This window comes from Schistocerca gregaria, chromosome 8 (assembly GCF_023897955.1).
Source record: "Schistocerca gregaria isolate iqSchGreg1 chromosome 8, iqSchGreg1.2, whole genome shotgun sequence".
NCBI classification, from domain to species: domain Eukaryota; kingdom Metazoa; phylum Arthropoda; class Insecta; order Orthoptera; family Acrididae; genus Schistocerca; species Schistocerca gregaria.
This window is the reverse complement of record NC_064927.1, coordinates 162704452-162720716: the sequence shown is the minus strand read 5'-3', so window position 1 is coordinate 162720716 and position 16265 is coordinate 162704452. Positions and strand designations below refer to the sequence as shown.

Sequence of the window (16265 nt, the reverse complement as noted above, 5' to 3'; positions counted from 1 at the left end):
GCAGTTCATTTTAGAAAGTTCTGCACTATGTTACGTTCTTCAGATGCAGCTTTATTATTTTTCAGTTCCTGAATAATTTTTGGCTACTCCCTGGATGTCATGTGGCATTGAGACAGGTATTGTTAGGTGAACCAACAGTTAAGCAGATGGACACACAAAAACAAAAATATAAGAACTATTTACAAAAGAGAGATGCTAATGTTTCTTTCACGGATACTATGTGAAATGGTTCTCAATAAGTACAATACATTAAATCTATTTCCATTTAAAAGTTAATACCAAACTTGTCACAAACATAAATGTATATTGACTGAAGCCATCAAGACAATCTGACAACTTTAAACAGGTTGCATAACTGCACTGAATTAAAATCTACTTTAGTTATTTCTAAAAAGTAGGAATTTACCATGAATACGGCCTTCAAGCTTCTCGTAATCTGTCCTGATTTTTATGTATTTCCTGGTTGACAACTCCTAATTTTCATTCTTAGTACTCAAAGCATAGGGTAAATAACTGATATTTTTCATCTGTGATAAGGACTGATAAAAACCTCTGGTTTTTTTTCTGGAAATTTATTTTAATTGACTTTTTGCTTGCCCAAAAGTCTGTGCCATTAATCTCCTTTCTGCAACCCAAAGAAAGTCAAAATTTCTCTTTCTTAATCTTCATTACCTCTATACACTATTGTACTCATGAATTCACTAAGAGATGTGCCAGATATTTTGTAATAATTTTCATAAACCTATGACCAATTTTGATAATTTGTTATTCATATTCTTTGCAAAAACTATTTACTTTGTTTGTATTTTTCATCTCTCACTCTCTTTCTTTGCTCTGTATCCTATTCATATCACTAATGACTGTGGATTTCCCTTTCAGGATGCTGGACATTGTGTGACCATACACTGAAGTGTAATGCAAGTCTTGGATTACAATTTGGAACTGAAGTTGTAAGTTGCAGAGCTTTGTTAATTATTACTCTGTATTAATAAATAATTGTGTAAAAAAACAGTCACAAAGTTTGACTATCTCAACACTTGTGTGTTCACCCTAAGAGCAACCACCAGCTACAGCTTTGTTTTATTTTGGAACCAATAATACACACAAGTGCAAAATCTGAAAACAACTCTGTATTACTGTTTTTTTTATGCATACACAATGGCACACATGTCATCGTAGCATAGTTGCAAACTATATACGTTGAACAATACTAATATTGTGTCTTACTGTCTTTCATTCTTCTATGAGCAGTAAGAAATCTGACACTCTTACACTCACTCACTTTCTCTTTAAGCATGGTGGAAGACACTTTTTTGCAATTTCTGAAATTAAATTTACCTGTTTTATACAGTCGATCAAACCATGGCACACACTCATCTTATTTGTTGGATTGCCAAGGGAAAAAAAATCTTCTGCAGTGTGTCTGTCTTATTTCAGCAATTTGGATTTCACTTTGAATGCTAAATAAGTGATCTCTCCTACAAAATTACTTGATTACCATCACTGCAAATAAATATTTCATCTTCTGTGGTATCTTCCTACTGCTAGATTCCACTTGTGCACAGAGACATCACAAATGACAGTATGATTCAAGTATTTCAATGTTTATTAGATACTGTGTGGATATACATTGGAAAGCATTGGAATCAGGCTGCCATGTTACAAATTCTGTAAAATCCCATAAAGGAAAATGATAAAGGAAAAACTGAAACATCAGTGTCAAATAAATACATATATAAATTATGTAATTTGTACAAGTTTCTTATGTACACAAGCCATTTCAATACAGCACTCTGTTTCATATGCATACTAAAGAGAGTATATAAAAAAAAAAAGACACTTACAAAATATTCACAGATACTGTAATCCCTACGTTCTTACTTTCTAATATCTGCACAACCCAGATATGTATTTAAAGATGGTAAATCATTCTTACACTATACAATGAGAGAAACATGTAGCAACATTCCTGATATGGCAATAATATGTGCCTTTGGTAACAAATTATTTGGTTTAAAAAAACTCCCAGTTTATTCTTTTAAGCTGCAGTTCACATTCAAAATAACTCAGGAACTACAGACCCACCAACATAAGAACACTTCGGTCTTCCATAAATAATGGAAGATTCCTCAATGGAATGTTTTGAATGCAATACTTTCAGTAAAAATGAGAAATTAAGTACACACACATTTTACATACACTACTTCGTTATTTGCTTGCACTTGAGAAAGCTCATACACACCATTATACAGCCTAATAAAAGAAATAATAATGCATCCATAAGGATACAAAAGCTCTTTATATTATCTGTGGTCTATGTATTCATTCAAAATTTTATTAAATTTTTCTGGGAACTGAAAATTCTGAGAAAACTCTTCAAAGGAACAGATGCTATTACATACAACGATTGAGGAACAGCTTACAGAACTAGATTTTGAAAGCAGGTTTTATATGAGCAGATTATGAACTATATATTTTATGAAGTAATTTTCACTATGTTTGCTAAAAATTGGTAAATGATAGCACAAAATTTAAAAGAATGTCTCCACAAAAAAGTAACTTACGAGTACAACGAAAGCTACTTTCTGTAACTGTAGTTTAAATGCTGAAAAAAATCACGTAGTTAACGTAAATTTACCTTAATACAGGAAAGTATACATAATATCAAATTTATAAATGATAGTACTGCTCAAGACTACCACATACTAACACTTGACATTTAAAGCTAACACTAATCATGACAGCAGCTTCCTCACTGTGATGTAACTAGCCATTAATCAAACTGTAAGCAAGAACAACAAAATTTAAAAAGAAATTAAAGCCAAGTTCCTCATTACAAATAATTTGTCACACAAAATAATTTGTAATTCTCTTTTCACAATCCAATGGATACATCACAGTGCATTTAAATTCTTTAAATTACGAGAAACAAACACATTATTTATAAATAAACTTCTTTTCTACTTCTATATTAATCTGGAAGTGCAATAAAGCTTCAAGTACAAAGGCGTGAGAACATTTCGCATTAAGACGTATGCACATGGTCATCAAATGCAGTTATTAATAACACTTCTGGTACACAAGGTTTTGCTCCCAATTTCCTTCATTGGGTTAGTAAAACTTTTACAAATTTGTTTCCAAAACATAAATGACAAAACTGTGAACTGCAAAAATTATGGCAGCACAGTTTATGGCACACACCATTCTAGCAGAAATGCTGCACAGCAGCATTTGAAAACCAGTAAAAGCTGGCCTCTCTGAGAGATACTTCACAAGGCAAGCAAAGGCAAAAGGCTGTTCCAACTATGGAGTGCAGGTAGCCACCAGTAGACTTGAAAAACCTCCAGGCCTCCCCTCACTCTCATCCAGCTGAGCAATTGGTAAGCACTGATTCTGGCTCCAGTTCCAGCACTGCTACTCTGAGGGCGTGAGGTCTCTGTCATCATCGCCTGCGGCAAAACTGCGTTCCTCGCCTTCGGTGAGCAGCAACTGCTGCAAAAGCTCGTGCAATGGGTCGAACACTTTTCTGTAACCAGCTTGGGTCAGATGTAGGTAGTCATACATATCATGGTGTGAGATCGTGCCATCAGCGGCAACAAGGTCCTGCCCTGAGATCAGCATTTCACATCGTGGCTTGCCATGCAGTTGTTGGCCCAGCAGCTTGTTCACTTGCGTATTGCGTTCTCGCAGTGGGTTTGGATGCTGTCCACGAGGTAAAAGGTTCTGTAAAATAAAATAAGAACAATTAGGCATTATTGTGACTGCTTTCTCTATTCTAATGAGTAACCTAAGATTGGCATTGTTTACTGAAACATCAGTTCTACAAGTAATCAATCTCTCTCTCTCTCTCTCTCTCTCTCTCTCTCTCTCTCTCTCTCTCTAACACACACACACACACACACACACACACACACACACACACACACACACACACACACCTACCTCCGTGCGCACGTGACCCGAAGACTCTAAGCCCTTCATTTACTTCATATACAACTGAAACATACCACTGGAAAATCCAGGATAGAACGTGACAATATTATTATTAGAAGGGAACTATGAAGAGCATAAAATGATGCTATAATTAGACATAAACAAGCAGAAAATTCAACAAGCAAATCAGAATTTGGAATTACTCAACTAGTTATTGTAGCAAATTAAAGCCTACAACATTTTTCTAGTAAAAATGTATTTGGTTAGTGATAAATTTATTTCAGACAGAAGAGAGGGGGTTAATAGATCAGCTAGTATGTTCTGAACAAAAAGGTACTGATTAGCACACTTTTTTCCAATTATACTGACGATCACATCCATAAGGTTATGACGATCAGATCCATAAGGTTACAGATTTATGACATATGCAAAACATGGCTTAACAGAGTAACCCAAAGGAAATTCAACAACCTGTGAGGTAAGAGAAATGCTTGTTTGAAGAAGGAAAAAGTCGTATACATTTTGTGCACATTGGTGTGTTTACAGGTGTCATGTGGTTTCTGTTTACTAGAATCTTAACAGGTCAGTCTAACAACTAAGAGGATCCAATGGGAACACCAAGTTCAGACCCTCCACATTCTACTACATGTATGAGGCAAAATAACTGCTCTTTCAGTAATCGATGGATAGGCTGTGATAGTATCATTACTGGCCAACACACATCTGCAGATTTAACACCATCATATGTAGTAATATTTGGACAGAAATAAAAGGATGCATAGCAATAGAAATGCAGTGAGGCAATCAATACAATATGTTGTTCTGAGAGTCCAGAGGTGCACTGAAATTGACACTGGGCTTCTTGGAAAATTGTTGTAAATTTATGAACTAACAAGTAAATAATAAGACACAAATTTATTTATTTATTTGTGTCACAGCAACAACTACAGCATACAAGATACATACATACTAACATTTATAAACTGATTTATAATACTAAAAAAAGGAATAAAAAGAAAGATCTAAGCATTTTCAGCTCAATATTTGGCAATCACAATGACTTTCTAGAGTGCGGGCATCGGGTCATCAAGGGTTCATCTTACAGGACATAGTCTACATTGGTATACATACTCCATAGTTTGAGAAACTCCTCACTCACAAAGGGTTGATGATGTGGGATAACCGATTTCTGCAACTTGTCTTCGACCTCTCAACCTCATTTTTGAGCCTGTTCAGTGTTTTCCACATGGCCCATTCTTTAGAGAGATTCAAGCCCACAAAGATGCTTACCAACAATCATTCTTCCTGCAAACCCTTTGTGACTGGAATGAGAAAGGGGGGAAATTACAGTGGTACAAAAAGTACCCAAAGCAAGGTGGCTTGCAGAGTGTAGATGTAGATGCAGTGAAACTAGCAGCAAGATTTTCCGACGGTGTTATCCAGTGGTGCTCTGATCTCATCATTCACATTAACAGCTGGGAACAAGTCTAGTTGACATTGTGGAACTTTTTCTGGACATCAGTCACAAAGGAGGTGACCATACAAAGGGTGTTTATCAGAGGTAGACACCTTACACCTATCTCTGCATGCAGTTCTCATGCCTGATCTCTGGGAGGGTCAATTCCAGCTAAGTGGTAGAGTTTATCCTGCAGTTAGGTTTCAGACATTGAGTTATTAGTCTACATGAATCATTTAGAGAAATAGCCACTTGTTAAGCATGGGTAGAATTATATAAAACAGGACTAGCATATTCACCTGCAGCATAGCACAAAGATAAAGCTGTAAGTTTTGCTGGTACACCCCTGGATATTCCAATAATTTTGTGCAGTAGGTTGTTTCTTGTGGATACTTTTTGTTTTACATTTAGTCAATGCTGCTTATCCAAGCCACTTGAAGCATCCTAAGAGGCCGCCATTTCTCAGATAGAATGTGAATTCCTGTGTTTTGCTGGGTGTGGTATCCACCACTATTAAATCTCTTTACCAAGAGGTGGTGGGCTCCATTATGCGCGGCTAATAAACTCATCGTTGCCACAGTTCTCCGTGCGTGGCTCACTGTTAGCATCGCAGGTCGCCTTCAAGCACGCGCACTTCAAAGCACAGTGATTAGCCACCCAGAATATACAGCAACCCCAGCTATGTTCCCCTCCTCAACTGAATCGCTACACTGCAATGGACTGTTTCATCTCTTGGACTGGTGTACCTACTGCTCAATGCTGACCATACTGCAGTTCTCTGGACTTGGAATCTGGCTGCCATACTGCAACTTTGACTTCCATGTTCACTCGGCTTAATATGTCAATGGACTTATGATTTTTGCCGGAATTCCACATTTCACTTGCACTGCCTGGACAGTGGTACACCCACCATCAATTTACATTATTTTCATAAAGTGTTCAGCTACCACTTGGAGACAGGATTATTTGTATGAGTGTTGTGTTAACCAACTGTACAACTGTGACATATTTATTGTGTTACTCCCGGTTGTAACACTGGGATTTGGTTTTAACTAGTTTTTTATCTAATTTCTCTGAAGCAGCATTACGATTTAGTTCCACCTGTTCAAAGGTCTCACTCTGAGTATAGAGGTAGAGGCCATCAGCATACATGAAACTTGCTGTGTTATTAGACAGGGAGTGAAAAACCTTCTATCTTGAATGAGACCTCGAATTATTCATGTGAGATGATAATCTTTACTTATTCCATACATTTTGTGCAGGAGCTGTTATATTAATAAATGTTATCTCAGTGGCTTTTTTGCCTCAGAGCCGACTCCAATATGCTAGGTTAGATTTAATACCAATGCTGTATAGTCCTAACCAAGCCTAAATCCAACTTACTGGATGATTAAGAGAAATTCAGCTGCTTCTAAGAGTCTATTATGGACCATTCATTCACAGATCTTGTAGAAACAACACAGAAGTGAGATTGGTCTGTATCTCCTTTGGAATGAAATATAAAAGAAATTAAATGAAGCACTTCATAATGGTGATATATTTTGCAATTGTAAATCATGAACTTCACAAAATAAAATCACCTCACAGAATATTGAATTTTCCTCTTGGCACACTATGAATTATGTTCTGTTGTATGTAACTGTAACACTTGGAAATGGACTTGGCATATTAACCAACAAATTTTTAAAATAAAAAACTTCAAATGTGTTAGCGAGGAGAAGTTAATTAATTCAATGTTTCATCTAAACTAATGCATTGTAAAAGTGGAGAACAACTCGGAACTAAACTTAACACATTGTAAACTTGGTGAACAGATTACACAAAACTCTACAGTAGAACTGTAACTTTTTTTTCCCCACTGATGTCATTTCAGTTATAGTAAAATAGGAGCTGATATAAAACTGGTAAATGGAGCAGTCTACAGCCTGTCAAATATCTGGAAAGTTCTGAAGTGAATACCACGAAGTGGTTCCTTCGTCTTCAGAATAAAATCAAAGTCACGAGGACTTAAGTCCGGGGAGTATGGTGGATGGTCCAGTACTTCCCAGTTCCATTGACAGGACAGAGCAGCCACAGCTTGCATTGTATACGCCCATGCATTGTTGTGCAAAATAATGGGTGGGTTGCGCAGAAAGTGTCACCGCTTCTTTCGCAAAGCTGGTCACATATGATGCACCAAAAATAAACAGTAATGCTGTGCACTGACGGTTTGCCGTGGAGTAACGTAATGTGTTAGGATAACACCATCAGAGTCGTACAGGAGAATCACCATAACTTTCACCTTACTGGGGCTCTGACGCACCTTTCGACTTTTTGTGGTGACTCATAATGATGCCATTCGTCGGATTGGCATTTCCGTTTTCGCTAGCATGATGTGGCCCACGTCTCATCCAGTGTGACGATACGGAGTAATAAAGCCTCCCCTTCGCACTCATAGTGTTCCAACTGTGTCTGAGCAGCGTCGTAACGCAACCATTGTGCATTTTCGTCAAATCATGCGGAACCCATTGTGATGCTATTTTTCGCGTGATCAGGTGTTCCTTCAGGATGCGAAGCACTGTCATCCGGTTTCGTACGCGAACTCACGAATCGTATGGCATCAATCACTGTCCACTAACGCAGCAACAGCACACACTAACTACTTCAGAGATGCTAGGAAGACCTGCCCAATGCATGTGTGCCACAGTTTGCCGAACTTCGATGAAGGCTTTTACCCAACATGACCACATTCTGTACGGCAATGCCAATTCCCTGCATGCCTCTTTAAGATATTGATAACACTGTCGGGCTGTACGATTTCTGGTACTTTCAATCTTGATCCAACTCCATTGTCCCTGTTTCGAAAACATTGTGACATAGTTATGTTAGACCGCTTGCTCACAAGTGACCGTGTTTCTCTTGATTGTGCGCACGCCAGTGATATGGGATGGGCGGGTCCATTAGCTTGGAGGTAAGGTAGGTATGTTAACAACGTGTGCTATCAGTGACAATAGTAGATTCCATTGCATAGTGTCTCCACAGCAGTGTAGCCACTATTTAAGTTCCAACCTACATATTTTGTCAGTCAATTTGTACCAGAAATTTCTTTTCTGCCTTGTCTGATGTAACGCTTCTTCACTAGTTAATCTACCCATACAATCCTCAGCATTTTTCTGTAGCATCTCATTTCTAACACTTCTATTTTCTTCATACCTGAATTGTTTATCGTTCAGATTTCATGTCCATCCGAGGCTACACTCCAGACAAATATGACAGCTACTTGTAAACTAACCTCCGATTAGCTATTAAAAATAAATAAATGACAAACTCCATGTAGTTTATGTAGTTGGAACAAGAGACACTGAAGGTCATGTTGTGTGTGTCAGATCTCTGTTTTGTTTGTCAGAGTGCCAACAGCAAGAGACTGAAATGGACGGTGTTATGTCAGTTGCAAAGTACATTAAGTCATTCGCTTCCTGCAAGGAAGAAGTCAATGCTGCCATGATTCATCACTGATTGTCTCATTTGTATGAGGATGTAGTTAAAAGCAATGATGATGTGAAAGTGACACCGAAAATTCAAGTTTGGCTGACAAATGTGCATGATGAACTTGTACAACATGTTGAGGAACTTGTGCAGGTGAAACATTAGTTTGCAATTTCTGAACTTTCGGAAGATATGACCCAGATGTCAAGGACAACCCTCTTTAACTTGATCAGAGAGATTACATTATAACAAGTTACTGTAACAACTTTTGTGCATAGTTGGTAGCAAAATGGCAGAAATTCACAAAACTGAAAGAAAAGGTTTAGCCTTTATATTCTTTAAGCATTACCACAAAGAGGGAGACCAATTTATCAACAGAATTGTGACTGGGAATGAGATATGGCTGCGGCATATGAAACTAAAACAGTCCAAACAGCAAATGACACTTATGCTCCAAAGTCAGGTAAAGGTGAAGTCTGTTGCACAAGCCCATGACTGTGCTAATGGCCTGGTATAGTGTAGTCTTTCTTTATTGCGGTAATAGGAGTGGACCTGGGCTATCCAGCGGGAATGGGCAGGAGGAATGTTCTCCCTTATCCAGGATTGAAACCGGGACCTACAGGACCAGAGTCTAGTGCTCTACCTGACAGATCAACCACGTCACTTATTTCTTCCACCAAGCCCAAAACCTTCAAGTAGATGCTGTCAAACTGCAAAGCAATGGTTAAAGGCCACAAAGAAATTTCAACAACAGATTTCATGGAGTAATGTGTATGACTACTGTGGCATTAAAGGTTTTATTGTAAGACATTCACAAAACTCCGAAGGTCAACCCAACAGAAACAGCGTGAGTGATCATCCTTCACAACAATGCATACCCCCATACCACAAATTTAACAATGGAAGAACTCATAATTTTTGTTGAACGATTTTTTAACATCCACCCTATGGATTATGATGCATGTCCCATACAAAGCCCCAATCTAGCCACTGTCATGAATGATGATGATGAAATGATAAGGCCGTCCCTAACACCCAGTTCCCGGGAAGAGAAAATCCCCAAGATGACTAAGAATCAAACCCAGGACCCCGTGATCCAGAGGCAGTAACGCTAGCCACTAGACCACAAGCTGCGGACCATCCACCATACAGTCTGGACTTTTCATCTCTTCCCCCGAGATGGATGACCGATTGGTTATTCTGCACTTAATGACCAACCATGAGCTCAAAGACAACATCAACAAATGGTTGAAGCATCAGGGGTCATCATTCTTAAACACATTCATATTTACCAGAAATGCTCTTCTTGCTACCACCAGCCTGTATTTTACATCTCATCTAGTTCTGCCATTACCAATTGTTTTCCTGCCCAAATTACAGAACTCCTCTTTCACTATTAGAGTTTCTTTTCCTAATTTCATTCCCTTAGTAACACCTCATGTAATACAACTGTTCAAAATTATCCTTGTTTTAATTCTTGTTGATGCTCCCTTGTAACCTTTTTTCCATGCACTATTAGTTTTATTCAACTGATACTTCAAGTCCTTTGCTGTCCCTGACAGAACTACAATGCCATTGCCAAAACATTACAGTTTTTATTTTCCTCCCACAGCTGTAAATGCCCTTTTTAAATGTCTCCTTTATTTAGTTTTACAGACTGAATAATATGGATATAGGCAGCTACAAACATGTGTCACTCAATTCTCATTCACTGCTTCCCTTTCATGTCCTTTGACTCATATCGGCAGTTTGATTTCTCTGCTACTTTCAGAATTTGAAAACTTTATCTGGTCAGGACTGTCAAAACTGTTCTCCGAGTCAATTAATGTCATAATTGTTGGTTTGTTGTTCTTCAATCTACCTTCTATAATAAGTCTTAAGGTCGGCATCGCCTACCATGTTCCAACATTTCTCCAGATCCTAATCTCACCTTCCCTATTCTCCTATTACTTCTATTTCTTCTATAAACAATCTGTGTTAGTAATTTTGCAACCAAGACTCGCAAAACTGATGATTTGGTAATATTCACCTTTTTTCTTTGGACGTAGAATTATTACATTCTTATTGAAATGAGAGGATATTTCGCCTGTATCATTCGAGGCCTGTTTAAAAAATTCCCAAACTTTGTCCACAAAATTTTTCCATGCTTACCTTTTACTTATTGTGCATAGTCTCCCCTACAGTTGATATGCCACTCCCAACACCATTCCCACTTCTGAAAACAGTCTTAGTACACCTCTTGCTGGATCGTACAAAGCGCCTTCTGCAAATTTTCTTTTATCTTGTCTATCATTGCAAATCTTCTTCCTTTCAATAGGGAACTAAAAAAAAGTTCGCAAGGGACAGGAGAGTAAGGAGAAAGAGGCAGCACAGCAATTTAATTTTTTGTGCAATAGCCGTCCGTGCACCAATGGGGATGAATGTGAGAGTACATTATAGTGATGCAGGAGCCATGAATTGTCTCATCACATTTCAGGTCATTTCCTTCTCACATTTTCTTGCAAGTGTTGCAACACATCCTGATAGTACCATTAACAGTTTGTCCCTGTGGCATGACCTAATGTTGAACTCACCTTTCAAGGTCAAAGAAAACTATCAGCGTTACTTTGACATTTGACCTGACGAGCTTTTTTTGGTCTTTAAAAACCTTTTCCTGACCCGTTGTGAATACTGAACCTTGGTCTCAGCATCTTAGCCATAGACCCACCCTCATCACCAGTTATGATTCTCTTAAGGAACATCTCGTTCTCATTTGCATAATCCAAAAGTTCTTCACAGATTGCGAGGCGGACGACTTTCTTGTCTTGGCTCATGAGCCAAAGGATGAACTTGGCAGAAACATGATGCATTCCAAGATGCTGTGCCAGGGTTTCATGACATGACCCCGCTGACATGTTACATTCTTCTGCAACATATCGGACGATCTGTCTTCAATTGGCACACATCGTTTCATTGACGTTCTTGACAAGAGCATCGTCAATAGACATCAAAGAGCATCCTGAACGTGAGCTTTCATCAAGTCTGTTTTAAAACTGTGTGAACTATTCTTAATGCTGAGTTTGTCTTAAGCACTCATCACCACAGGCTTCCTGCAACATTTGGTGTGTCTCTAAAGTGTTTCCTTTTACACAAAATTTAATGCAGATGCGTAGCTCCTCTGACTCTGCCATCTCCAAATTTGCGAACTGTGTGACATGATGTTCTACTTAGTACAGCACTGAACAATAACTTACAGCCATACAACAATAAACACCCCCCCCCCCCCCCCCCCCCCCCCCCCCCCCCCCCCCCCCCCCCCCCCCCCCCCGGTTACGCATGTGCAGGTAAGCCAACCACATTTCGCTCCAACACACAACTGGTGCAAAATTAGGAATGTTCCATAAATTTTTGAACAGACCTCGTATACCTTCCATACTACGTGAATGACTTTTGTCTAGCCATATCCTCTCACACATTCGAATAATTCTGAAGGAATGTCACCTATACTAAGATCATTGTTTCAAAGGGTCTGCCTTATGTGTTGCAACATTCTTCTCACAGTACGATTCTCTCCTGTTCATCTAGTCTCCCTTTACTTTCTACAATATTGTTTACAAGTTATTTTCTTTCATATAGCCCTTGTACAAATTCCTTTCATCTTTCAATGTTCTCTTGTTGGTTTAGTACTGGCTTGCCATCTGAGTTCTTCATATTTATGTAGCTGCTTTTCTTTTCTATGAATGTTTCTTCTATTTTTTAGTAGCCAGCATCTGTCTTTCCCATAGTTGTGCATGCTTTGATAGTTTTGCATTTCTCCTGTAGTAATTCTCCATAGGCCACTTTGTATTTCTGTCAACTTAATTTTTTAGATAACCGTATTTACTTGTGTCTGCTTCATTTGTTGCATTTTTGTATTTCTCACTTTTTAAATGTAACATCTCTTGTGTTATTCAAGGATTTCTACTGGGCCATGCCTTTTACCTATTTGAACTTCGGCTGTATTCACTATTTCATCTCAGAAAGCTAATTATTTGTCTTCCAATGTATTTCTTTCTACTCTTGCAGTCAATAGTTGCCTAATGCTATAATTGGTACTCTGAACAACCTCTGGTTCTTTCGACTTATCCACGTCTCCTATCCCTCCTTAAATTCCTACCTTTCTGAAATATTTTTAGTTTTAATCTGTCAACAAAGATAATCAAATTTTGAAGATGTAATGTAATTAGATAGATAAAAAAATCTATTCACCAAGCAGCGGCAGGAGAAAAGTAAATGTGCTTGCTTTCGGAACCAGTGGCTCCTTCTTCCGGCTGAAGGATTGAAGCGGAAAGAAGAGGGGATGAAGAACAAGGATTGATGAGGTTTTAATCTGCAGTTTATAACCAATAAATTATGGTTAGAGTACATCTGCTCCTGGAAATCTTTTGCAATTTAAAATTGATTCCCATATCTCTGGCTTACAAAGATTTTATCTATCTGAATCTTTTAGGTCACTTCCATGCAAACTACTTTCTTCTGTGATTCTTAAATCAAGAGTCTGCAATGAGTAAATTGTGCTCTATGGCATATTCTACCACGTGACTTCCCTTTCTTTACTTTCCCCCCTCCCCATTTCTCGTAGTTTCCTTTTTATTCCTCTTCTTACTACACAGTTACAGCCTCCTAACATTAGTAACTGTCTGCCTCCTTTAATGAATTGAATAATTTATTTTACCTTAAACACTTTTTGCTTTTTTTATTTGTTTAATTCTTCAGATCTAGTAGGCATATTTGCACTACTGCAGTATGTCTTGGCTTTGTCTATATCTTGATCACAATAATGTATGCACCACACTGTTCATAGAAGTTCACTTGCACTAATATTTTATTATTCATTATTAGTACTACTCCAGCAACGCCCCTATTTGATTGTGCGCTTATAAACTAAACTCATCCTGTTTTTCCTGCCACAGCACTTTACTTATTCCAACTTTTTACAACTTTAAAATGGGAGATATTGTGAGAGTTTATTACGAAATAGAAAAGCAACTATGATAGGTAAGTAGTGGAAAACAATTTGCTCCCCTACTAGCAGCAGTGTATTGTACGTCACTGGAGCAGCAAGTGGTACCTAGTGACTGGAACAATTTTCAGGACATTTTTGTTTTCAATAAGGGTCATAGGGCAAATGCATGTAATTTTAGGGCTAATTGTGGAGCTGATCTCTTTTACTTTCAAGTATTATGACATTTTTGCAGAACAAAAGTCTCCTACATAATAATCAACATGAATTCTGCAAACAGGGATTTGTGAAACTCAGCTCGCTTTCTTCTTCCGTGAGATCCACAGTGCTCTAGACATTAGTGCTCAGGTTAATACCATGTTCCTTGGCTTCAAGTAGGCATCTGACACTGTCCTGCTTTACCGTTTGCTGAAAAAAATACGAGCTATTGAGTACCGGGCCAGATTCGGGATCAGATTCAAAACTTCCTTGCAGAGAGAACTCAACATGTCACTAATTTGACGAAATCAACAGAGGTTAAGGTAATTTCAGGAGGATCCCAAAGAACTGTGATACAAATGTTACAGTTTACAATACACTGTGGTATAACACATCGATTTGGTGTAGTGATGTGTTGCACAAGCATCTACCAAACTGACAAATGATGATCACCGCTATAAAAAGTTTGGGGGGGTTGGAAGCAACATACCACAATAATCACTTTCCTTTCCTTCCCTTTTAGCTCAGCTATTGTACCAGTGCCTGATATCAGTTTGTGGGATAGAGTCCCATGCCTGCACTTAGTTAATACAGAGATGCTTAATGCTGTTTGTGGATGATGATGGAGTTGTTGTCCAATAATGTCCCATATGTGCTCGATTTGAGACACAGATTTCAAATCTGTGTCACAGATATGAGACACAGATCAAGCAGGCCAAGGCAACATGTTGTAGGTGTGTTCGGTTACAACAACTGCATGTGGGTGTTCACTATCTTCTTGGAAAACACCCCCTGGAATGCTGTTCATGAATGACAGCACAACAAGTCAAGTCACCAGACTAACATACAAATTTTAATTGCCCTTCAAGTAACCGATTTGTAACAGCTTGTTTTGTCACTGTGGTGCCAACTGCTGCTCAAATTGCTGTTGCAGATGTGGCACGATGCATCAGAGCCATACGCTGAACAAGATGTTCTCCCTCTCGGCAGTGCCACATGGCCATCTGGAGCCAGTCTTCTTGCAACTGTTTATTCTCATAACCACCACTACCAGCAATCATATACAGTGGATACATTCCTGCCAAGTCTTTCTGCAATATCACAGAAGAAACATCCAGCTTTTCATAGCCATGTTACACAGCCTCATTCAAACACAGTGAGGTGTGGATAATAGCATCTTTGTTGCCTTAAAGGCTTGGTTGGTTGGTTTGGGGGAGGGAACCAAACAATGAGGTCATCAGTCCCATTGGATTTGGGAAGGAAGTCGACTGTGCCCTTTGAAAAGGACCATCCCAGCATTTGCCTCAAGCGATTCAGGGAAATCACAGAAAACCTAAATCAAGATGGCCGTCATCCTCCTGAATGTGAGTCCAGTATGCTAACCAGTTTGTCATTTCACTCAGTTGCCTTAAAGGCGTTCTTGACTAACATCAACTCACCACATATAATCTCAAAGGTAAATAACACTCACGACCATTACAGCATGTATTTAAAGCAAACCTGATTTGCACCCTCATAGTGATTATACTAGCACCAATATTATGTGACTGGTGTGAAATTTCTTTAGGCATCATCTTCCAGATGTAGAAACACGCCTACCAACTTTCATTTATGTCACACAACTCCTCCTCAACGTTGCAACTTTTTTTTTTAAATTTTAAAATTTGTAATTTATACGACTAGTTAAAATTCAATTTCAGTGCTAGGTTAAAAAGACAGAATTCCCTGAGATTATATGAATTTTCCAGGTAAAATGTAATTTCCTGAGAATTCCAGGATTTTCAGAGGAATTGCCACCTTAGGCACTGTGCATCACAGAGTGGTTTAATACTGAAATATCGAGCGAGAAAATTCTGGGAAGAGTCAGACAACATGTTACTTCCTCCCACATACGACTCACGAAATGACCACAATGAGATAACTCAAGAAATTAGAGGTCTTCCTACAAACATCCTTCCCAGACAACATTCAAGAATAGAACACACCACCCACCATCAGGTGGCTTGTGGAGTAGTGATGTAGATGTAGTGGCTAGTGTTACTTCATGACGATGGACTTGGTCCAACAATTTTAAAGCCAAAGGTGTAGAGATACCATATATATCCTAATTAAAGACTAAGTTTTCTCCTGAAATTTCAGTGCCCTGAAGTAGAATGTCACCTTTTATTCAAGGAGTATAATGTGGAATTTTTCTTTTTTTTTCACCAAATAAAACCCTGAGCTTCCATTAAG

General features: G+C 38.4%; 1 protein-coding gene across 1 annotated transcript in view; it reads right to left on the bottom strand.

Annotated features, from left to right (window-relative positions):
• Positions 1-1719: 1719 nt before the first annotated feature.
• The window catches only part of LOC126285451 (platelet-activating factor acetylhydrolase IB subunit alpha1), a 55020-nt gene continuing 40474 nt past the window's right edge, over positions 1720-16265 (bottom strand). Inside the window, exon 4 of the mRNA XM_049984837.1 lies at positions 1720-3723. Coding sequence (XP_049840794.1) covers positions 3415-3723 — 309 coding nt within the window. The 3' untranslated portion in view covers positions 1720-3414. The remainder of the gene's footprint in view (positions 3724-16265) is intronic.